The 24,460-nt window shown below is 39.2% G+C and overlaps 1 protein-coding gene and 1 long non-coding RNA gene across 2 annotated transcripts in view; one reads left to right on the plus strand and one right to left on the minus strand.

Moving 5' to 3' along the window:
- Nucleotides 1-13,735, plus strand: part of ZBTB8A (zinc finger and BTB domain containing 8A) — a 60,099-nt gene extending 46,364 nt beyond the window's left edge. The window contains exons 3-5 of the mRNA XM_040228043.1: nt 1,096-1,919; nt 5,309-5,478; nt 9,843-13,735. Of these exons, the coding sequence (XP_040083977.1) occupies nt 1,097-1,919; nt 5,309-5,478; nt 9,843-10,175 (1,326 nt within the window). The 5' untranslated portion in view covers nt 1,096 and the 3' untranslated portion in view covers nt 10,176-13,735. The remainder of the gene's footprint in view (nt 1-1,095; nt 1,920-5,308; nt 5,479-9,842) is intronic.
- Nucleotides 13,736-14,391: 656 nt separating this feature from the next.
- Nucleotides 14,392-15,990, minus strand: LOC120854220. Its single transcript, XR_005718927.1, has 3 exons — nt 15,980-15,990; nt 14,626-14,634; nt 14,392-14,482 (listed from the first exon to the last, which is right to left on the minus strand). It is a non-coding gene; the product is annotated as an uncharacterized LOC120854220 (long non-coding RNA).
- Nucleotides 15,991-24,460: the final 8,470 nt, after the last annotated feature.

The raw sequence follows: 24,460 nt of genomic DNA on the forward strand, positions 1-24,460 counted from the left end.
ATCTCTAGAGATTTGTGACCAGAAGTTTCAGTACTTTCTAGACCACCATTTTGCTGAAGTCAGAAATCATCTCCCTTCATTCTTCACCTGGCTAATTATGCCTTTGAGGTCTCAGCTTAAATGTGGCTTCTCAGAGAGGTCACACTCTGAGACCTCTAACACACTCCATCCCAATCTAAACTAGTTTATACTTTTATACCAAGAGCACCCTCCTTCTGTCTTAGCACTTTTCATTTATAACTCCACATGAATATTTGTTTAATGCTGATACTCCCTTTAGGTCAAAAATTACATAAGAGGCAAGAAAGAAGCCTATTTAATTTACCATATAGCAGAAGGCCTGATTTATAGAAGATGCTCAAGCCCGGTTCTGTGACTGAACAAATAATTATCTAAAAATCAAACAACTAAGAGTAGAATTAACTACCCTTCCCTGGTGGCTCAGCTGGTAAAGAATCTGCCTGCAATGAGGGAGACCTGGGTTCGATCCCTGGGTTGGGAAGATTCCCCTGGAGAAGAGAACGGCTATCCACTCCAGTATTCTGGCCTGAAGAATTCCATGGACTCTATAGTCCATGGGATCACAAATAGTCAGAGGACTTCCCAGGTGGCTCAGTGGTAAAGAATCTGCCTGCTAATGCAAGAGACGCAGGAGATGCCAGTTCCATCCCTGAGTCAAGAAGATCCCTGGGAGAAGGAAATGGCAACCCACTCCAGTATTCTTGCCTGGAAAATCCCATGGACACAGGAACCTGGCGGGCTTCAGTCCATGGAGTCTCAAAGAGTCAGACACGATTGAGCACTCATGCACAAGAGTAGAGTAGGGACTTCCTGCCTGTTCAGTGGTTAAGACTCTACACTTCCACTGCCAGGGGCATGGGTTCGATCCCTGGTCAGGGAACTAAGTTTCCACATAAAAGAAGTATTACATGGTATCCTAAAACCTATTATCTTCTGTGTCTGGGAGATGATATTCTCTAAGGAGAAAGTGTTTTTAATGGAAAAAGGACAGAGGTTTCTGTCATTTCACTTGGCTCATCTTAGAGAAGCAGTGTTACTCCAGTGTTGGTAACCACTGTGTCTTTTCCTCTCTAGAATGGAGATCTCCTCTCATCAGTCTCACCTCCTGCAACAACTGAATGAGCAGCGCAGGCAGGATGTATTTTGTGACTGCAGTATTCTGGTTGAAGGGAAAGTCTTCAAAGCACATCGAAATGTCTTATTTGCTAGTAGCGGCTACTTTAAAATGCTCCTTTCTCAGAACTCCAAGGAGACAAGTCAGCCAACCACAGCAACATTTCAGGCCTTCTCTCCTGACACTTTTACAGTTATCCTGGACTTTGTCTATTCCGGCAAGCTCTCTCTCACAGGTCAGAATGTCATAGAAGTGATGTCAGCTGCTAGCTTCCTTCAGATGACTGATGTCATCAGTGTATGTAAGACCTTTATTAAATCTTCTTTAGACATTAGTGAGAAAGAAAAGGATCGCTATTTCAGCCTCTCTGATAAAGATGCCAATTCTAATGGTGTAGACCGCTCCTCTTTTTATAGCAGTGGCTGGCAAGATGAAAGCAATTCTCCTCGTTCTCACCTAAGCCCAGATCAAGGAGCAGGTATAATAAGCGGGAAATCTTGGAGTAAGTATAATTACCATCCAGCCTCCCAAAGGAATACTCAACAGCCTCTGACCAAGCATGAACAAAGGAAAGATTCCATTAAAAAGTCCAAACATTTGAGGTTGTCACAGCCTTCTGAAATGACTCATTATAAATCAAGCAAGCGAGAAGCACGGACATCTGATTCTTCCAGCCACGTTTCCCAGTCTGAAGAACAGGCACAGATGAATGTCGAAATGGACTCTACTCCTGTTAGCTATCAATATGGTCAAGGATCTGATGTCACGTCAAGAAGTTTTCCAGGTACCCAAATAGAGAATTAGTCCTTTCAATCAGGTTCCAAGACTCCAATGTAAATTAATCCTGTCTCAACATGCCCTTGGTTTTAGGGCAGTTGAACCAAGTCTGTTTTTTTTTTTTTTTTTTTTTAAAAGGTCATACTTCTCTAATGAAGAGAAGTACTTCTTCTATACATAAAAGGTAAATTTTTAAAATTAAAATATTGGATAAATTTAGTAAGTCAAAACAATAGAGTTCTGAGGGTCAGAAACCCATGATTTTCCAGACCTGCTTTTCTGTAGATGATTAGATTACTGTTAGATGTTTAAAATTCTTTTGTAAATGGCTCAATCCTTAAGAAACATATTTTTAATTTATTTTTTAAATGGCTCAGTCCTTAAGAAACATATTTTCAATTTATTTCTTAAAGTTTTATATTGGAGTACAGCTGATTAACAATGTTGTGTTAGTCTCAGATGTACAGCAAAGTGTTTCAGTTATACATCACACTTTCACTTTAACTAGTTTATTTTTTTTTCTGAGTATTCACTCAGGAGGAGTGTTTTTATATAGAAAAATTAAATAGAGCAATCATGGATATTGGCAAAGGTTTAGGCCATAATACCTAAAAGAAATTAAATCTGACTTTATTAAGATATAAATGCATAATTTTTTAAAACGTAACATTTATACTGTAACTCTGTGTGCAACACCATGAGATATCTCATTTCTATGATAGTAAAATGCAGAGAGATTATGTAGGCTGATAGTTTCAAAGTAGAGAACAACGATTAGAAATGCGTACCATCTGTTGCTGTTGCTGCTAAGTCGCTTCAGTCGTGTCCGACTCTGCGACCCCAGAGATGGCAGCCCACCAGGCTCCCCGTCCCTGGGATTCTCCAGGTAAGAACACTGGAGTGGGTTGCCGAGTGAAAGTGAAGTCGCTCAGTCATGTCCGACTCTTAGCGACCCAATGGACTGAAGCCCACCAGGCTCCTCCATCCATGGGATTTTCCAGGCAAGAGTACTGGAGTGGGGTGCCATTGCCTTCTCTGGCATATCATCTAGTCCCCCCAATTAATCGTTAGCAGATTTGCTTAGTAGTTTGAAAAGTGAAAGTTGCTCAGTCACGTCCCAGTCTTTGCGATCCTACGGACTGTACAGTCCATGGAATTCTCCAGGCCAGAATACTGGAGTGGGTAGCCTTTTCCTTCTCCAGGGGATCTTCCCAACCCAGGGTCTCCCACATTGCAGGCAGATTCTTTACCACCTGAGCCACAAGGGAAGCCCAAGAATACTGGAGTGGGTAGCCTATCCCTTCTCCAGCAGATCATTCCAACCCAGGAATTGAACTGGGGTCTCCTGCACTGCAGGCAGATTCTTTACCAAATGAGCTATCAGGGAAGCCATGCTTAATAGTTTACATGTGAATTTAAAGGAAAATTGTGATAAAATTAAACTGCAGAGCATAAGATTTAGACTATATATTTAAATTTTTTAATTTTAGAAAAGTTCCAAATATATATATATAAGTACAGAGAATACTATAATTAACCCCATGCACCCATTATTACCCAGTCCCATTCATGACCAGTCTTGTACCTCTGCTCCTGACTCTTCCCCCTTTTTATTTTAATAATCTTTTATTGTACATAGGATATTCAGAATACAAACAATTTTTATGTACAATATTTTAGAACAGCATCCACTGTTCTGCTTTGCATCTGCTCTGCTCTGTTCAGTCATGTCCAACTCTTTGTGACCCTTTGGACCCACCAAGCTCCTCTGTCCATGGAATTTTTCAGGAAAGAATACTGGAGTTGGTTGCCATTTCCTTCTCCAGGTCTTCCCCTTTTTAAGTAAATCTCAAACATCACATGTCTTCATCTGTAAATATTTCAGAATGTGTCCCTAAAATATAAACTTAAAGAAACTTCAACACCATTATTAAATTAAGTCGCTCAGTTGTGTCTGACTCTTTGTGACCCCATGGACTGTAGCCCACCAGGCTCCTCCATCCATGGGATTCTCCAGGCAAGAATACTGGAGTGGGTTGCCATTTCCTTCTCCAGGGGATCTTCCCAACCCAGGGATCGAACCCAGGTCTCCTGTATTAGAGGCAGACGCTTTTAACCTCTGAGCCACCAGGGAAGCCCATGTAAATAAAATTAACAAGTCCTTAATATCACTAAAATCCAGTCAATATTCACATTTCCCTGGTTGTGATATAAATTTTAGAAAATAATCATGTTGTAGATAACATATTTAAAAATAATATTCACCCCGATTGACTTTTACTAATCACATTTTCCTGTAGGATGCTACCATGAAAATACTTAAGATTGTATCATATTGCAAAGCTTACTGAAAATCCTGAGGCGCTCTACCACTGGCCAAGGCAGACAGAAATAAAAGAGCAAATATGGGAAATCTTTGTTGTCTTTTAAAACAGCAAAAAAGTTATCGTTTCTTGGGCTTTGCCCTTTTATAATTCTAGGTTATTTAAATCTGACTTCAATAATGAACCGTTGGGGGACCTCCTTGGTGGTCCAGGTGTTCAGACTCTGCACTTCCAGTGCAAGGAGCATGAGTTCAATCCCTGGTGGTGGAACTAAGATCCCACGTGCCACACAGCACAGCCAAAAAATGCAAGCAAAATAACAGTAAGAATAAGAAAATAATTCTTTAAATAAATAATGACTGCTGAATTTAACTATTACTAAATTGATGATGTTTGCCTCCAACTACAAGTAACATTTTGAATCCATGAGTTTTAAAACTAAAGGGTAAAATATCCTTGAAACTTTTTCACCTTTGAAAGAAAAGCAGTACAACTGTGTGAACAGTAAGAGCAGGGGGGATAAATATGTGTAAATAAAATAAGTTACTTAAAAACATAAACAGTGAACACTTTAACTTTTGGAATGTGTCTACAATTTTAAGATCATAAAGAATCCACCTGCCAATGCAGGAGACACAGGTTTGACTGCTGGGGAGGGAAAAATCCCCTGGAGAAGGAAATGGCAACCCCACCCCAGTATTCTTGCCTGGAAAATCTTACGGACAGAGAAGCCTGGTGGGCTACAGTCCATGGGGTTGTAAAGAGTAGGACACAATTGAATGATTAAACATGCAGCTACCACTTTACATTGCAAATCTAGTGACTCTAAGACATCAAATAAAAAGATAAGATGGACAGTGTAAATTACCCAGACTTTGTAAATAAATCAGATCCTGAAGTTATAGTTCTGTACTTAGGATAACATCAACAATCTAGTCTTCATAAAATGTCTTCCTTCTCCTTTTTGCCTACCCTTCTGAGATTGGACTCGCCAGCCCCTTTTGGATTCTTGATGTTATTAGAATTGCGATGACGAACTTTCTGGTGATTTCATCAAACTGTCTCCTGACAGATGACCTGCCCAGGATGAGGTTCAAGTGCCCGTACTGCACACACGTGGTGAAGCGGAAGGCAGACCTCAAGCGCCACCTTCGCTGTCACACTGGAGAAAGGCCCTACCCCTGTCAAGCCTGCGGGAAAAGATTTAGTCGGCTCGACCATCTGAGTAGCCATTTTCGAACAGTATGTATATGGTTTTTCATTGTTTCACTTTTAGGAAATACATGCATTTATCTGCCTTAGGATAATTTAGTTTACTAGGAAAATCTTTTCATATAACTCTGCAATATCTTTTGAAGTTTCTAATCTAATGTTTTTACTTTGCACATAATGCATTATCTTATTTGTTGATTTTATTTTTTGGCTGCTCGGGATCTCTGTTGCTGCGTGAAGGCTTTCTCTTGCGGCAATCAGGGGCTACTCTCTAGTTGTGGTGTGCTGGCTTCTTACTGTTGCGGCTTCTCTTGTGGAACATAGGCTCTAGAGGACAGGCTTCAGTAGTTGTGACGCACCGGCTTAGTTGCCCACCAACATGTGGGAGCTTCTTGGACTATGGATTGAACCCCTGTCCCCTTCATTGGCAGGGGTATTCTTAACCACTGGACCACCAGGGAAGTCCCTATACATTTTTAAAAACAGATTTTTTTAGTCTCCTTTGAAACCTTGAAGTACGGGATGTTCTTTTTTTTTAAAGCTCTTATTTATCTTTGGCTGCGCTGAATCTTCGTTGCTGCGAGCAGACTCTGTCTAGTTGTGAGGGGGCTACTCCTGTTACGGTGTGTGGGGTGGCTTCTCTTGTTGCGGGGCAGGGGCTCTAGCGCACAGATGCAGTCGCGCACAGGCCCAGTCACCCCGTGGCATGTGGAATCTTTCTGGACGAGGGACTGAACCTGTGTCCCCTGCATTCGTAGGCAGACTCTGGACACTGGACCGCCAGGAAAGTCCAAGCAACTTTCTTTTGAATATCCATCTCAATTCACTTAAAATCTAACGTGTTTTTATATCCCAGTCATTTCAGAGCCGAAGACAACATAAGCTGTAAAAATGTCTAGGTCAGAATCACCACTGCAGATACTCGGCATCCACTGGTGACTCTTGAATCCTTTTCTGGTAGGCTGTCAGTCTGGTTTCTGCTGTCTGACATCTCTACACTACACCCTCTCTGTCTCACCTCTCCAGTTTCTCTAGTATCCTCAAGGAAGGGAATAAGAAGGGTTAGAGAGCGACTCTCAATCAGGGAGTGGGCTGTCAACAGTCAGAAAGATCTCAGGGAATTTTCTGTTCGGTGCTCTGGTGGTTTAATAAGGTAGTGACATAGGATTTATTCCACTGTTCATCTTGCAGCAAGAATTTTTTTCAAAATCTGTGAAGTATTATTCATACTTTTATTCCATTTATACAAACTCCTTTTAATTTTGAAGGGCATTGGGTCACTTGGTGCATTACTTTATAGTTACTTATTCAACAAATATATATTGAGCACACTCTGGGCCAGACCCTTTTCTACATGCTAGATATACAGCAGTGAGCAAAACAAACTCTCTGCCTTCCTTAATTTCTGAAGCTAAATTTTTAAAAATTAAAATAACCTTTTATTATTATAGAAGCAATAAATATGCTTTATAAAAAGTAAGAAAATAAACAGAAGTAAGAATAAGAAAATAAAAATATCATATTTACCACCTAGATAGTACCATTCTTAACACTTTATCATGAGGCTTCCCTGGTGGTTCAGTGCCTGAGACACGGGTTTGATCCCTGGTCTGGGAAGATTACTGAGTCAGTTGTTTTACAGAATATCCTACATCTGGGTTTCTATGCTTGCTTCTACATGGTGTCATTTAGCTTGTCCTTCTATCCCCCCTGCATTTTCCAAAAACTAGAAGTTTAGTCTAAAGGCTTAATGGATTCAAGTTAAATACTTTCATCAAGGAAGAAATTATGTATTTCTTATTGTATCACCTGAGGAGGGGCTTCCCTGGTAGTTCACCTGGTAAAGAATCCACCTGCAATGCAGGAGACCCTGTTTTGAACCCTGGGTTGGGAAGATCCCCTGGAGGAAGGCATTGCAACCCACTCCAGTATTCTTGCCTGGAGAAGCCCCATGGACAAGTGAAGCCTTATGGGCTACAGTCCATGGGGTTGCTGAGTCAGAAATGACTGAGCAGCTAAGCACAGCACATTAGGAGACACATAATATCTGGTGGACCCATCATTCCTGTTACAATCGATCTCTGGATTAGGGTGATGATACCATTGCATTATAATTAGAAAAGAATCTCTGTGGAACTACTTTGGTGTTATATGACTATTTCCCCATTAGTATTCATTTAATAATATTAATACCAATTGGTAATCTCTGTCCACATGATTAATTTTACTTGGAGTTGTGAAATGATTTACTGATTTTATCCTTCCTTCTGTATTACTAGCTGGAATTCTATAAAGTAAAGCTTTCCTTCATCACCTAGGGCTATTTGGTTACTTTGAAATAGGGTTCCTACAGGAAAAAGCATATAAATGTTTATTTTCCTTTAATTAGCAATTTTCATAGTAGCCTTTCATAGATTTAATAGTAGCCTCAAATGATGTATGAGTTTCTTCTGGCTTTATTTTTTTTTAAATAACATACAGTCTCATGAATTTTCATTGATTCATTGTGTTTGGATCCATAACAGTTATTCTTTTTGATACTCAGGTTTTCAAATTTGTGCAGTGGGTACCCTTGAAGCTGGCTCACAACCCATTAAATTTTCAAAGTGTCTTAGTTTTCTGGCTCTAAAAGAGCCCTAGGCCAGTCTTGTACTTCCCCAGACACAAAACTGGAATCAGCCTTTTCTCAAAGGAGCTATGGTACATTTCAGTGGGGGATGAAATTAGAAACCAACATTTGAACACCCAGGGCGCTCACTGTTATTAGGGCATTCTTTTTATATTCTTTCTGAGCTGGTGGTGGTTCAGTCGCTAAGTCATGTCCTACTCTTACAACTCCATGAACTATAGCCCACCAGGCTCCTCTGTCTGTGGGATTCTCTAGGCAAGAATACTAGAGTGGATTGCCATTTCCTTCTCCAGGGGATCTTCCTGACCCAGGAACTGAACCTGGGTCTCCTGCATTGCAGGCAGATTCTTTACAAACTGAGCTATGAGGGAAGCCCCTTTCTGAGCTAGAAGATGCATATTTTAAAAATAACGAGTCCATGATAATATTTTCAATTTTAACATTACAGTGTTTCACTTAATTTCATTGTCTTCTTAATTGTGTTGGATTTGAAGGGGGGTGAACATGAATCTGTGTCAGAACTTTATAACAAGAATAATGCCTCATATGATAACCATAATACTGCTACTGTCTCAGGAGAAATAAAGATACACTTAAATTATGTACTTTCAGCATTTAGTGAGTAATATGTCAGTGGTTAAGCAGAAGATAATAAGTGTACTGAGTGTAAGTCCCATACATATTCTTAGCTATGTTACCAGACTGCATTAGTTTTCTTGGGTTTTTTGATTACTTGTATTTGGTGGTCTACTTCATAGCATTCCAACTTTATCTGAATGAATATGCCATAAACATTAATTTAGCATTATATAGTTAATATTATGTAATAATTTTTAGGTTAGAATCTATAATCTACTACTCTGATAGTTATTTAACAAAGTTATTTATTACTAACTATAATATATAATTATCAGTTATAACCTCTTCCCAAAGCATTTCACACATAACTCATTTGGTCCACACAAACTGAAGTATATCCCTATTGGTAATAAGGGAGCAGTTGCAAATAATAACAGACCAATATGTAGCAGAACCACCATCTTGGTTGTTTATAACCAGTATCCGTTCTGGTCATCAGGCTTCTATTCTGTTTGCATGGTACCTATACCTTACCAGTTTTAAAATACTTTGACAGTCACCCTGGAGGCAGGTTTCTGTTTTAAATGACTTGCTTCACTATACATTGTCAGTAAATGACAAGATTAGAAAATAACAGAAGTAGAGCTGGTACCTAAGCCTTCCAATTCTAGACCAGTCTTCTTTCTACTACATCTTTCATTAATAAAAGTGGCAATAATCCTTACATCAAAAAATATTCTTTTATAAATTTACATTTGGGACATTATTTTTTCTTCCTCAAGCAAAATAACAAAATAGTTTTTTCTCTTGAATTAAGATATGTAAAGTCCTTAGAATAGTATATGGCAGGTATTAAGTGTTTACAGTTATTATTCTGGGAATATGTCCCATGTTACCTCAATATAAAAATACTGTTGGATTAAGGGATATGTGAAATTATTAAGTATGTAATATTAACCATGAAAACATAATAGACATAATTTAGAGAAAGCTAGTGTTTGATATTTCTGTGACATAACTTTATTACCAAAACCTGTGACCTTTTTCTAATAAACTAGATGTTAATTTAATATTAATGCTTGGCTTTGAACATGTTAAATTTATAAACTGATACTTAAAATATCAAACTATTCTGCTTTTGAAAAATCTTTTTTTTTTTTTAATCGCTATTTAATTCTCTACACAGATTCACCAGGCATGCAAACTTATCTGCAGAAAATGCAAGCGCCATGTGACTGATCTAACAGGTCAAGTGGTACAGGAAGGAACCAGGCGCTACAGACTCTGTAATGAGTGCCTTGCTGAAGTTGGCATAGACAGCCTCCCCATTGATTTGGAAGCTGAACAGCATCTTATGTCCCCATCAGATGGAGATAAGGATTCCAGATGGCACATGGGTGAAGATGAGAACAGATCGTACGTGGAGATAGTCGAGGATGGGTCTGCCGATCTGGTCATACAACAGGTGGATGATAGTGAAGAAGAAGAAGAAAAGGAAATAAAGCCCAACATCAGGTAGCTGGAATGTGAACCAACAGAGCCTGCAGCTTACACTGACGTTCTTGTGTCACTCTCTTTCCACGGTCAGAGTCTAATCAACAAATTATTAGATCAACTTAAAAGTAATGGCCTGACACCACTTGCATGCTTTCTGAACAGGCCATTGTATCCATTCTGAACTTTACCGCCCTAAAATCTGTTGCTGCACTAGAAAGAAAGACCTAGCTTGAGTTGACACGCTGGATGAACAATTAATCCTCTTACTTTTATTGTGTTACAGAAATACCTTTTTAAAAAATATATTGAAAAATCTACTTAGGGAACTTTTTTCAAAGAAAATATTTTCAATAAACTCACCACAACCAAACTTTATATAAAATAATTTCAAAGTATTTCAAAAACATATAAACTACCACTATTGAATTTTCGCAGGAAACTAGGTCAGAGCATATTTAAGGGTCTGGAAACCTACCTGACTTAACTAATTAGACTTTCTATTAACTTTGGATCTAAAATGACCTATCATAATTCCAATATCATAAGTGTTTTAGGATTATGGCAGAAGGCAAGTCTAAATGTTTGAAGTTGTTCATATTTGAAATTTTTGTCATTAAATTAGAAGTTACTCTTATGTAGTCAGTATTAAAAAAAAAAGAAGAAGCTGACCAGAGATTATATATAGACATCATTTTCTTAAAGCAGGAACCTAATATTGTCAACGTAGTTTTTGAAGATCGGTCAATATAGCTGTCTTCCTCTCTAAAGAAAAAAAAGAGTGAAAACTGGAGGTTCTTACCAGTTCTTAAGAGTAATTTCCTACATTTATATACTGCTCTATTATTTATAAAGTGCTCTTTCTTGTATTTCCCCACCTAATCAGCAAGGTAGATAGCACTCTCTCTAATGTACAAATAAGGAAATTAAGGTCAGAAAGTGTAAGTGGTGGGACCAGAGATTGGACAGGTTTTGATTTTAAATAGTCCTCTTTCAACTGTCTCTCCTTGAATTGTCAAACGTCACCAATCTGCAATAATTATAAAGAAGCCTATGAGAATGAGAACTTATGAAAGAAGAATTTAATCACCTTCGACAACATATAATACCTTGCATTAGAGCTATTCAAGAAGTGTCAAGCAATGTCCCTACAGGATCTATTGACATGTTTTTATGTTATTTATATGTAAAATTTATATATAAAACTATTTGAACAAGTTAGTCTCCTAAGTTCTTTAAACATCTTTGCTTGTTTATGTAATTTTTTAAAACAAACTTTTCTACTAGGATACAAAATGAACTTTTAACTCCTCCCCTGCATAAATTATAAAACATTCCAAAATTACAGTCAAAGTGAAGAAGCATTATTTTAGTTGTAAAGATTAAATACTAGAAGTAAAAACTGTCCTTCATAAAAGTCTTGGCAAGTTATCCCAATTAAGCTTCTTTTAACTTAATTTTGATAGAGAGAGGCTCCATATATTACTCTGTATTTTTAACTGCCATGACATACCTCAAGATAGTTTTTATATTATTATTTTCTCTTATTCTTTAATTAACGATTGCCCTTACACCAATTTGTGGGCTAAAGTGGTTAATTTGTTTCATTTTTTTAATTAATAGGTGATAACCACTTTGTTTTATGGTACTTAATTCTGATATTTTTTTTTTCAAGATTCTCCTGATGGTAAATTTCCAGTTGCTTCAAGACTGGATAAGTGTGCATTGCGTTTGTTGTCTCCCAGTATGACCATTCCTGAATCAGGAGTCTTAACAATTAAACTGTTACACATGAGAGAGGGAACATAAGTATAATAGGATTCTGAACCATTGGAGCCAATAAGAAAAATGACTGATTTGAGCTTTATTTATAGAAATGAAGTCATGCTTGCATGTGTATACTTTAACGCACTTTAGTCTATGACCTAAATGTTCTTTAATGCTACTATATTCTGCATGCAAACATCAGCATGAATGTCAGCAAAGTCCACGGAACACAGTGCCACCAGCACTTGTAGAGCCTTATCAGAGATATGCTTTCTCATAATTGTTTATAACAAGCATTGAGCAATCCCCACAAAACAGCTATCAGATTCACCAAATTAGATAGCGCATCTGTTCTGTTATTTTAGTATATAAAAGAACATTTGTGACATGTTTGTAAGTTGTAAATACAGTATCATATCATGTTTATCTAAGACTTTAGAGACCAATTCTTTTCTAGAGTGAAAATGTCGATTAATGGTTTCTAAGAAAACTGAATTCTTTGGCTCTTAAATGTGGGAAAATGTTACATAGGGGTATAATCTGTTAATATAAACTTTATTTATGCCAAGATTTTTTTTAACATTAGGAAAATAATGGAAGTTGGTTAGACCAAAGTTTGCTCTTACGATAATGCTGTTTGCCAGCTTCTGAATACCCTTGTAAGGCTATGGCCCTCAAGAGTATCTGGTTGACGGGATGAAGTTTTGCAAAAAAAAAGCACCACTGCAGTCATGCCTAGTGTCTGGAGGAAGCGAAATAGACTAGGTTGGTGGTTTAAAAGGGTTTGTGTTTTTTTTTTAAGTCACGAAACCCTTTTCTTGAAATAAATTGTTTCATAGAGAAGTTCAGCATTTAAAGGAAACTAATAACAGAGCTGCTCTGGTTAAGGCTCCTTGCAAGCCTTTCCCCACACACTTCTGCAGAGCTCAGGAGTCCAACACTGAAAACCCTGGACTGGGTCACCTTTTAAATTCCCTTTGAGCATTACACTCTCACTTCATCACTCCTGCTGCTCCCGGCGCTTCTAAGCTTGGAACCATAGAGTCTCTTAGAGCAGCAAATCACATCCTTACAAGGTTTCTTCTATAGTTACCACATCTTAAGACCTTTTTCAGAACAAATTTTTCAATATTGTATGTTTGAATGATGAAATCAAACATGGTTACTTCTTTTATGTGGCCAAGTTACCACTGAATGGATAAAAAGTTTACTGTTTCAGTTACTTATGAGCTCAGAACTCAATTCATTAAAGTTATTTTGCCAAGTCTTGCTATGATGTATTGAAATTTCCACTCATACTGGTTATATGTATTTGGAGTCCTAAACTTCATACTATGGAAAAAATCACTAAAAAAAAAAAAATATAGCATAAGATGTGTTTAACTGGGAAGCTTGATATTAGTAGGTACTGGAGGACCAAACTTTATAAATGGAAAGTTGTATGTTATTTTATATTAGAATGGATCAGTATTACTATTTATCATTTATATAGCATTTTATATTTGCAAAGTATTTAATAATTTTTATGTTATTCTTTAAGTATCTATGAAATAGGATGTTTATCACATGAAAAGCAAAGAAATTAAGGCACAGAACAATAAAGCAACCTACCTAAGACAACCCAGTGAAACAGTGCAGAAATTGGAATTAGAATGATCAGATTTTCTGAATCCTAGAATATCAGCTTAAATCACTGAGGTGTGTTGTGTATTACTCTATTTTATAAGATGAGTTTATACAAGTAACAATTGTTTTAAAGCTGACGTCATTGTATGTGGATAATAAATCCTATACAGAATAAATATTATGTAAAGGGTGTGACTTTGGTTACAAGAGTTTCAATGATAAAGATTCAGATTGTTATGCCAGTGGCATTATTTAGCCAGCTGCTTTATATATTGTAAAGTATAATTAATATTTTATTTTGATACAGGAGTTTCTTAACTATTAATGCTAATTGTGCCATGAAGAGACCAGAAAAATGAAATCCACAGAGAATCTAACAACTTCATTTTCTAACTTGTCAGCCTTCTCCATAAAGTATTAGTGCCAACAAAAAGTGAAATATATTAATAAGACAGACAGAAGAAGCCAAAGGACTAACTTCTAAAGGCAAATTTTTTAATTTCTTTTTTTTTTTTGCAGTGGAAAGTTCATTTTACTGTATTTTACTTTATTTTGGCCATACTGACCAGCATGCGGAGTCTAAGCTTCCCAACCAGGGGCTGAACCCATCCCCCTGCAGCGGGAGCACTGAGCCCTCATGACTGCACTGCCAAAGTGAAGGAAGGTGAAAGTCGTTCAGTCGTGTCCAACTCTTTGCGGCCCCATGGACACAGTCCATGGAATTCTCCAGGCCAGAATACTAGAGTGGGTAGCCTTTCCCTTCTCCAGGGAATCTTCCCAACCCAGAGATCGAACCCAGGTCTCCCACATTGCAAGTGGACTCTTTACCAACTCAGCTATCAGGGAAACCCTGGACTGTCAAGAAATTCCCCAAAGGCAAAACATTTTGAAATGTACTTATTTAAAAGCATGATAAACACTTTTCCTCATCTCTTTTTACTGCATATTTCATCATTGTTAGATAGGAAGCCAGTGACCAGGGTAATGCCAGTCATGTCTTTACCTTTGGGCTTGATTTGATTATTTGCAAACATTATTATATTAAAGACAGCTTGTCAAGTACCTCTGAGAACTGATTATACTTTACTTCACTCTTTCAGATTTCTAAATACACAGATCCATTATACAGTTTCTTGATTTGCTCATTGGGAAAATCTTTTGAATTCCTTATTGATATTATTTACAACTGTTTAATTCTTTTATTAACTTATTCAGCCCATAAGGGAAAAAATGGAACATTTTAACCTAGATCAGTAGTTCTCAACCTTGACTGCACTTTAGAATCACTTGTGGAGCTTTTAAAATTACAGATGCCTAATTAAAGCAGAATCTCTGGCAGATGGGGCCTGCGTATAAGTTTTTTTTTGTTTTTTTTTTTTTAAATATTCCTAGTGGTTCTTTTATGTACAAAATAGCTCCCCTAGTCAAAGTTTCCCTTTGTCCTCCCCCGATAGGTGCTAAGGATGGGCAGTAGAACAATTTCACCTTCCAGTCCACTGGTTCTCAAGCCTATAATTAAGGCGGAAGAATTTAAATGTGGATGCTGAGTTCAAGAAAACATTTTTTGTGAAGTTTCAAGATACTGTGCATGTTCCCTCATCTGAAGTTTTTATTAGGATCAAATAATATGGACACTAAATTAGTGGGTAGTCTTAAAATAACCCATTTTTATTTTGGGATGTATTTGTATTTTTATTTGATTTTCAGTACCTATTGCAGTCTGGGAATTCACAAAGTACTTCAGAGTAATAAAAGAACTATATTAGGAATATGTGACTGAAATACTATGTTCTGGAATTTTGCAAGCTTTAATGTTTCTTCACTTTTTATAAAGAAACCAGAATACTCTCCAAGCACTGTAAAACTTAATTGTTACACATTTACATTCCATCAATGAATTGAATTAAATCAGTTTTTAGTCAAGTTAAATCTCATACCAGAGAAATAGAACTCGAAAGCAAGATGTCTTATTTAAAGAAGGCTTCAGATTAATTTGGAAACAAAAGTCTTTGCTTTATTTACTTCAAGTATTGCCATTAAACTTTTTTTTTTTGAAAATAACTTGAAACGATTTTTGCTTCGAGCATCATCCTCATTCTCACAGTTGAGGTTATGTTTGCAATTCAAACATGAGTATATCTGTTCAGTACTAGTGTGTGTTGCAGACACCACTGCTTAATCTCTTACCAAAAGAAAAAATTAATCCAATAACAAAGTGGCACTCTCTTGCAGAATTCAAAAAGGTTAAATGCTGAAATAAAAGAGATAGTGTGCCTTTTGTTGCATATTTGAGTTGATTTAAAACTTTTGTTTCTCCTGGGGGAAAAATTCACAAGGAATACAGCAGTGGGAAACGGAGCCTATAAGCACTGGCAACAGATGCTCCAGTATTTGGGGGCCGTGTTAAAAAAATGAAAGCCCATGTTTTTCCCTGACCACCAGCAATACTTATTTGTGCTCAGACAGATGGTCGTGTGGCTTCATATTCTTATTTTCAGGGAAGACTACACCAGTGAGTGGGATTGAAGAGTAAGAATCTTTCTTTTCCTTTTCAGTCCTATTTCCCCTACAACTACTTTTCCTAGAAACCTATCAGAGAATCTGACAGTGAGACCCCCAAAGAGGGCCCCAACCTATCAGACACCCCTAAAGCTAGATTCTGGAAAGCAGGATGGTGAATAGAAAATGCTGTGTTGTGCGTAGTGGGCGCCTGATAAAGAGCCTCAGTTAGCCGGGTCTTTACTAGATCTAATGCCACTAAGCTAGGCACTTACTCCTCCTAGTTTAAAACAGGAGACTGAAGCTTAAGAACTGACCACAAAGTCATCACAAGTCTAGCCTGCACAGTGGGTTGGCTTAGTTCAGTTCAGTCCAGTCATTCTGTTGTGTTCGACTCTTTGCAACCCCATGGACTGCAGCATGCCAAGCCTCCCTGTCCATCACCAACTCCCGGAGTTTACTTAAACTCAAGGCCATAGAGTCAGTGGCACCATCCAACCATCTCATCTTCCGTTGTCCCCTTCTCCTCCTGCCTTCAATCTTTCCCAGCATCATAATCTCTTCTAGTGAGTCAGTTCTTCACATCAGGTGACCAAAATATTGGAGTTTCAGCTTCAGCATCAGTCCTTCCAATGAATATTCAGGACTGATTTCATTTAGGATAGACTGCTTGGATCTCCTTGCAGTCCAAGGGACTCTCAAGAGTCCTCTCCAACACCACAATTCAAAAGCATCAATTCTTTGGTGCTCAGCTTTCTTTATAGTCCAACTCTCACATCCATACATCACAACTGGAAAAACCATAGCTTTGACTAGACAGACCTTTTTCGGCAAAGTAATGTCTGCTTTTTGAAATGCTGTCTAGGTTGATCATAGCTTTTCTTCCAAGGAGCAAGCATCTTTTAATTTCATGGCTGCAGTCACCATCTGCAGTGATTTTGGAGCCCCCAAAATAGTCTGTCACTGTTTCCATTGTTTCTCCATCTATTTGCCATGAAGTGAAGGGACGGATGCCATGATCTTAGTTTTCTGAATGTTGAGTTTTAAGCCAACTTTTTCACTCCTCTCACTTTCATTAAGAGGCTCTTTAGTTCTTCTTCACTTTCTGCCATAAGGGTGGTGTCATCTGCCTATTTGAGGTTATTGATATTTCTCCCAGAAATCTTGATTTCAGCTTGTGCTTCACCCAGCCCAGCGTTTCCCATGATGTACTCTGCATAGAAGTTAAATAAGCAGGTTGATAACATGCAGCCTTGATGTACTCCTTTCCCGATTTGGAACCAGTCTGTTGTTCCATGTCCAGTTCTAACTGTTGCTTCTTGACCTGCATAAAGATTTCTCAGGAGGCAGGTCAGGTGGTCTGGTATTCCCATCTCTTGAAGAATTTTCCACAGTTTGTTGTGATCCACACACTCAAAGGCTTTGGCGTAGTCAGTGAAGAAGTAGATATTTTTCTGGAACTCTCTCACTGTTTTGATGACCCAGCAGATGCTGGCAATTTGATCTCTGATTCCTCTGGCTTGGAGAATTTTGAGCATTACTTGGCTAGCATGTGAGATGAGACAGTTGTGCAGTAGTTTGAACATTCTTTGGCATTGCCTTTCTTTGGGATTGAAATGAAAATTGACCTTTTCCAGTCCTGTGGCCACTGCTGAGTTTTCCAAATTTGCTGACATATTGAGGGCAGCACTTTCACAGCATCATCTTTTAAGATTTAAAATAGCTCAATTGGAATTCCATCACCTCCATTAGCTTTGTTCGTAGTGATGCTTGTTAAGGCCCACTTGACTTCACATTCCAGGATGTCTGGTTCTAGGTGAGTGATCACACCATCATGGTTATCTGGGTCATGAAGATCTTTTTTGTACAGTTCTTCTGTGTATTCTTGCCACCTCTTAATATCTTCTGCTTCTGTTAGATCCATACCATTTTTGTCCTTTATTGTGCCCATCTTTGCACAGGCTTCAACAGTATGTGAACTGTGAACTTCCAGATGTTCAAGCTGGATTTAGAAAAGACAGAGGAACCAGAGATCAAATCGCCAACATCTGTTAGATTATTGAAAAAGCAAGAGTGTTCCAGAAAAACATCTAGCTTGTACTTCATTGACTATGCCAAAGCCTTTGACTATGTGGATCACAACAAACTGGAAAATTCTTCAAGAGATGGGAATACCAGACCACCTGACCTGCCTCCTGAGAAGTCTGTATGCAGGTCAAGAAGCAACAGTTAGAACTGGACATAGAACAACAGACTAGTTCCAAATAGGAAAAGGAGTACGTCAAAGCTGTATATTGTCACCCTGCTTATTTAAGTTATATGCAGTGTACATCATGAGAAATGCTGGTCTGGATGAAGCACAAGCTGGAATAAAGATTGCTGGGAGAAATGCAGATGACATCCTTACGGCAGAAAGCGAAGAAAAACTAAAGAGCCTCTTGGTGAAAGTTAAAGAGGAAAATGAAAAAGTTGCCTTAAAACTCAACATTCAGAAAACTAACTTCATGGCAAATAGATGGAGAAACAATGGAAACAATGACAAACTTTATTTTGGGGGGCTCCAAAATCACTGCAGATGGTGACTGCAGCCATGAAATTAAAAGACGCTTGCTTCTTGGAAGAAAAGCTATGATCAATCTAGACAGCATATTAAAAAGCAGAGACATTACTTTGCTGACAAAGGTCCATCTAGTCAAAGTTATGGTTTTTCCAGTAGTCATATATGAATGTGAGAGTTGGACTATAAAGAAAGCTGAGCACCAAAGAACTGATGCTTTTGAATTGTGGTGTTGGAGAGGACTCTTGGACTGCAAGGAGATCCAAGCAGTCTATCCTAAATGAAATCAGTCCTGAATATTCATTGGAAGGACTGATGCTGAAGCTGAAACTCCAATATTTTGATCACCTGATGCAAAGAACTGACTGGGAAAGATTGAGGGCAGGAGGAGAAGGGGATGACAGAGGATGAGATGGTTGGATGGCATCACCAACTCGATGGACATGGGTTTGGGTGGACTCCGGGAGTTGGTGATGAACAGGGAGACCTGGCGTGCTGCAGTCCATGGGGTCCCAAATAATCGGACACTACTGAGTAACTGAACTGAACTGAACTGAACTGGCATGAAATGTTTCCTTGGTATCTCTAAGTTTCTTGAAGAGATCTCTAGTCTTTCCCATTCTATTGTTTTCCTCTATTTCTTTGCACTGATGACGGGAAGGCTTTCTTATCTCTCCTTGCTATTCTTTGGAACTCTGCATTCAAATGGGTATATCTTTCTTTTTCTCCTTTGCCTTTTGCACTCTTCTTTTCTCAGCCATCTGTAAGGCCTCTTCAGACAACCATTTTGCCTTGTTATATTTCTTTTTCTTAGGGATGGTCTTGATCACTGCCTCCTGTACAATGTCATGAATCTTCAGGCACTCTATCAGATCTAATCCCTTGAATCTATTTGTCATTTCTACTGTATAATCATAAGGGATTTGATTTGGGTCATACCTGAATGGTCTGGTGGTTTTCCCTACTTTCTTCAATTTAAGTCTGAATTTGGCAATAAGGAGTTCATGATTTGAGCCACAGTCAGCTCCCAGTCTTGTTTTTGCTGACTGTATAAAGCCTTTCCATCTTTGGCTACAAAGAATATAATCAATCTGATTTCGGTGTTGACCATCTGGTGATGTCCATGTGTAGAGTCATCTCTTGTGTTGTTGAAAGAGGGTGTTTGCTATGACCAGTGCATTCTCTTGGCAAAACTCTGTTAGTCTTTGCCCTGCTACATTTTGTACTCCAAGGTAAATTTGCCTGTTAATCCAGGTATCTCTTGACTTTCTACTTTTACATTCCAGTCCCCTATAATAGAAAAGAACATCTTTTGGGGGTGGTAGTTCTAGAAGGTCTTGTTGGTCTTCATAGAACCGTTCAACCTGAGCTTCTTCAGCATTACTGGCTGGGGCATAGACTTGGATTACTGTGATATTGAATGGTTTGCCTTGGAAACCAACATCATTTGGTCGTGTTTGAGATTAACAAAACGTCGTTTCTGTCATTTTGGCCCAACACCGCCAGGGGGAGCTAGTGTGCTTTACCCCGACTTTCCGTTCCCTTAATGTGGTAGGTCTGTGGATCACAGCCCATCAGTGCCTTGGGCGCCCCTGCCCCTCGCGCGCCCCACCCCAGCCCACCCCACCCCTCCACCCCCCGCTTGCCTGTAGGGAACGGCACGCTTGGGCCTCGCCGCTGGGAGAGGTGGGGGGCGGGGGGGATCATAACTCTTTTTAGCCTGACGGCCAGGTGAGGTAGGTAAATATGGTAGATGAGGAAACTGAGGCCTAGAGTGCTGAAAAGTCTTGGCCAAGTTTAGAAAGTTAGGATGTTTCAAGAAGGAAACGAAGCAGAGGCCCTGAGCCCTACCTTTACGTAACTGTGTGTGTGTACTCGGTCGCTCAGTCGTGTCCGACCCTTTGCCACCCCATGGACTGTAGCCCACCAGGCTCCTCTGTCCATGGAATTTTCCAGGCAAGAATACTGGAGTGGGTTGCCGTTTCTTTCTCCAGGAGAGCTTCCTGACCCAGGGAACAAACCGGCTTCTCCTGCACTGGCAGGTGGATTCTTTACCACTGAGCTACCTGGAGAGCCAGATATAAGTATCCACGTATTGAAAGATGAGGCATTTATAATGACTTTGGGAACCCCTGTCACCTGCAAGGGAAAGTCCTGGAGGAACCTTACATTCCAGATATATATATATATGGTTAATGATGGTGTATGGTAGAAAGTGCCAAGTGCCAGAGGTACACCCATTTATTCAACCAATGTCTCAGTATCTGCCATCTGCTGTCTCCTCTAAGCTCTCAGATTCCTAGGTGGAATTCAGACAAAGAATTTAGGCAGGAAGAGTATCACATTTATTAATTTTGTTTTTACTCAAAAACAAACATAGATAACAAAAATAGTCTTTAATGCCAACATGCAAAATAACACTGGTATATTTGAAAGAAAAAAAAAGATAACTTTGAAACTACACTTTAAATAATGGAAAGAACATCCAATTAGGAAATACAAGGGAAGGACAAGAGAAATGACCTATAACTAAGGAAAACTAGCAAATAGTTGAGCACAGGGGACGGAAATGTAAGAGGAGTTCAAGTAAATGCCAGTGTGAGCTGTGTGGGGATAAGGGCACTGCTGATAGAAACAAGACTTGGAATTTGGATATGAAAACATGCTAAAGATCTCTCCCTAAGAAGCATATCACCAACGCCTTTGGAATCAGGAAGAAGTGGAAGCATCACTAAAACAGACCATTAAAAGCCGGAAGGTACAAAAAACCAGAAGCCAGTTCTCTTGCTCCTTAAGGCGCTTGCAACATGAAAAGGGAGTGGACTACTACATATATTTACTGACTTCAGGAACTTTATGAAGTTTGTATTCATAGTTTAAAATGTCTGAGGATTTCACTGGGCTTCCCTAGTAGCTCAGTTGGTGAAGAATCCACCTGCAATGCAGGAGACCCCTGTTCGATTCCTGGGTTGGGAAGATCTTTAGAGAAGGGATAGACCACCTACTCCAGTATTCTTGGGCTTCCCTTGTGGATCAGTTTGTAAAGAATCTCCCACCAGTAGACCTGGGTTCACTCCAGTATTCTGGCCTGGAGAATTCCATGGACTCATAGCCCACGAGGTCGCAAAGAGTCAGACATGACTGAGCCACTTTCAAGCCACTTTTCACTGGAAATAAGAGGACTCAGAGAGTGGTGATCAAACAGGTGGGATGAGTCCAGATAGCTTCTAAGAGGTGAATTTCCAATTATATTTAAAAAAAAAAAAAAGGACAAGATTGGGGCTAAGAATCTGGGCAACAGGTTAGACGGATTTGCAGAACATAAAGTAGATTACTTGGTGATTGGCTAGGACTGGGAGGGCTGATCTGGGGAGTTACTGCTTAAAAGGTAGCAACTTTCTTTTTAGGGGGAGAATGTGCTAAAGTTGATCATGGTGATGGCTGCACAACTGTGACTATACTAAAAGCCACTGAATTGGGTTTAATGGATGAACTGTATGGTATGTGAATATCTTAAAAGTGTATAAAAACAAAAAGAATCTGGACAAGAATTCAAAGGTAGGAACTGATGAGTTGTGTGGTATGAACTTTGGTGGGTGGGTTGCACTGGTACTGAGAACACTGGGTGAGCCCTTGGGAACATCCATAAAAAAGAAAAGAAAGATACCCTGTAATCGATTCATCTTTCTTCTCATTGTGACACCGCCCTTGAATGGTTAATACTGAAAACTGCAAGGAAATCAGGAAGGGACAATCAATGGAAGGGAGTCCTGTAGAAGGCACCCAGCTTGGCGTAAAGGGACAGGCACAGCTTTTGAACATAGCGTGACTCAGATATGGAAGAAAGAAAACTAAAAAGCGGAAGAGAGAATGCAGGAGGAAAGACAGAAGGGAGTGGCTTTGTTTTCCCTTCTGAATTAACAGACTGGAATGGCACTGGCTGCCAGAGTTGTCCTTAGGCTGGTCACACCCCCTAACCAAGCACTGTTTTTCTTTTTTTCTGTTCTGGACTTCCAAAAAAAATAAGTGAAAAAGTAATGGGGCTGTTAGCATTTAAGCTTGTCCCAGTAATAGTACTAGCCCTCACTTCGCATTACTGTGTCAGGCACTGTCTTGAGCTTTATGTTATCAGTTTAGTTCAGTTCAGTCGCTCAGTAGTGTCCAACTCTTTGCGACCCCATGAACCGCAGCACGCCAGGCCTCCCTGTCCATCACCAACTCCCAGGGTTGACTCAAACTCATGTCCATTGAGTCGGTGATGCCATCCAGCCATCTCATCCTCTGTCGTCCCCTTCTCCTCCCACCTTCAATCTTTCCCAGCATCAAGGTCTTTTCAAGAGTCAGTTCTTCTTTATGTGTATACATTCATTTAATTCTCTCAATAACCCTTCACCAGTTAGTTTGGAAAGTAAAGCACACAGAGGTTCACCAACATGCCCCAAGTTAGACAGTGAGTGGAGGAACCAGCATTTCCACCCCTGTGATTTGGTTCCAGTTTGTGCTGTTTAACCCTGCAGTCCCAAAATCCTCAAAATAAAAATGTTACCACAGCAGTGTTTAAATTCCAGAGCTCCAAGTATAATTTCAAAATGACTCCCCTTCTCTTCTTTTACAGAATAAGATTCTTTTAAAAAAATATTTCTTTTTGGCTGTGCTGGGTCTTCGTTGCTGAGCAGAATGTTCTCTAGTTGTGGGAGGGGGGCTGCTCTCTAGCTGCAGTTCGGGGGCTTTTATTGCGGTGGCTTCTCTTGTTGTGGAGCACAGGCTCGAGAGTGGCCGGGCTTCAGCAGTTGTGGCTCATGGGCGTAGCTGGCCCACAGCACGTGAAATCTTCCCAGCCCAGAGATTGAACCTGTGTCCCCTTCAGGTAGGTGTATTCTTAACCACTGGACTACCAGGGAGTCCACAAAATAGGATTCTTCACTATGGTAGCAAAGCTGGGGGCACCTGGTCCATGAGTGGTCACTATCTCCATTTCAGAGTTACACTGAGCCTTGGAGAAGTTCAAGAAATTTCCCAAAGTCATACAGCTAGCAAGTGACAGGGTTAGGATGTGAATTCCCGACTCTAATGTTCAAGCTTATATTTGGAGGTAGTTTAAAAAATACACATGCGTGCTAAGTCGCTTTAGTTGTATCCAGCTCTGCAACCCCATGGACTGTAACCCCGCCAGGCTCCTCTGTCCATGGGACTCTCCAGGCAAGAATACTGGAATGGGTTCCCATGCCCTTCTCCAGGGGATCTTCTTGAGCCAGAGATAGAACACACAGTGGTATATTTATTTGGCAGTGGGAAAAAAAAATAATATAAATCCACTATTTTCTACTGACTTGTTCTGATATTAGATTTCTACTGTCAAAATAGTTTTACTAAATAACATTAGTTTTTGAACTTTTAGAGTACGTGTCAAAGAAAATGAGACAGCCATTGTCTACCATCTATTTTTGAGTTCCATCTTACAAACATTGCCCAAGTGTGAAGTGTTTCCTTATATGTAAAATGTGAGAAGTAAAAGTTATTGTACTAACTTCACAGGGCTATCACCTAGATCACAAGCATAGAACATAAATGTGCTTTGTTATATATAAAAGGATATTGTATAATGACAATGAATAGTTTCTGAAGTCCCCAATTTGCCTCTACTAGCCAGGTTTTAGGTGTCACTAACCTCCTTACTTGTAAAGTGTAGGGAAACTGTACTACATATAGAATTGTTGAAAGGACAAATGGGTAACATACTAAAAGCATCTGGAAAAAATGTTTTGTACAGAGGAGACCTGGATATGTGTTTATGACAAAATAAATATGGAGGGCCAACAGAAAGTCCTAAGAGGACTTCCTTGGATGTCCAGAATTCAACA

Source organism: Oryx dammah, unplaced genomic scaffold (assembly GCF_014754425.2).
Source record: "Oryx dammah isolate SB20612 unplaced genomic scaffold, SCBI_Odam_1.1 HiC_scaffold_27, whole genome shotgun sequence".
Lineage (NCBI taxonomy): Eukaryota > Metazoa > Chordata > Mammalia > Artiodactyla > Bovidae > Oryx > Oryx dammah.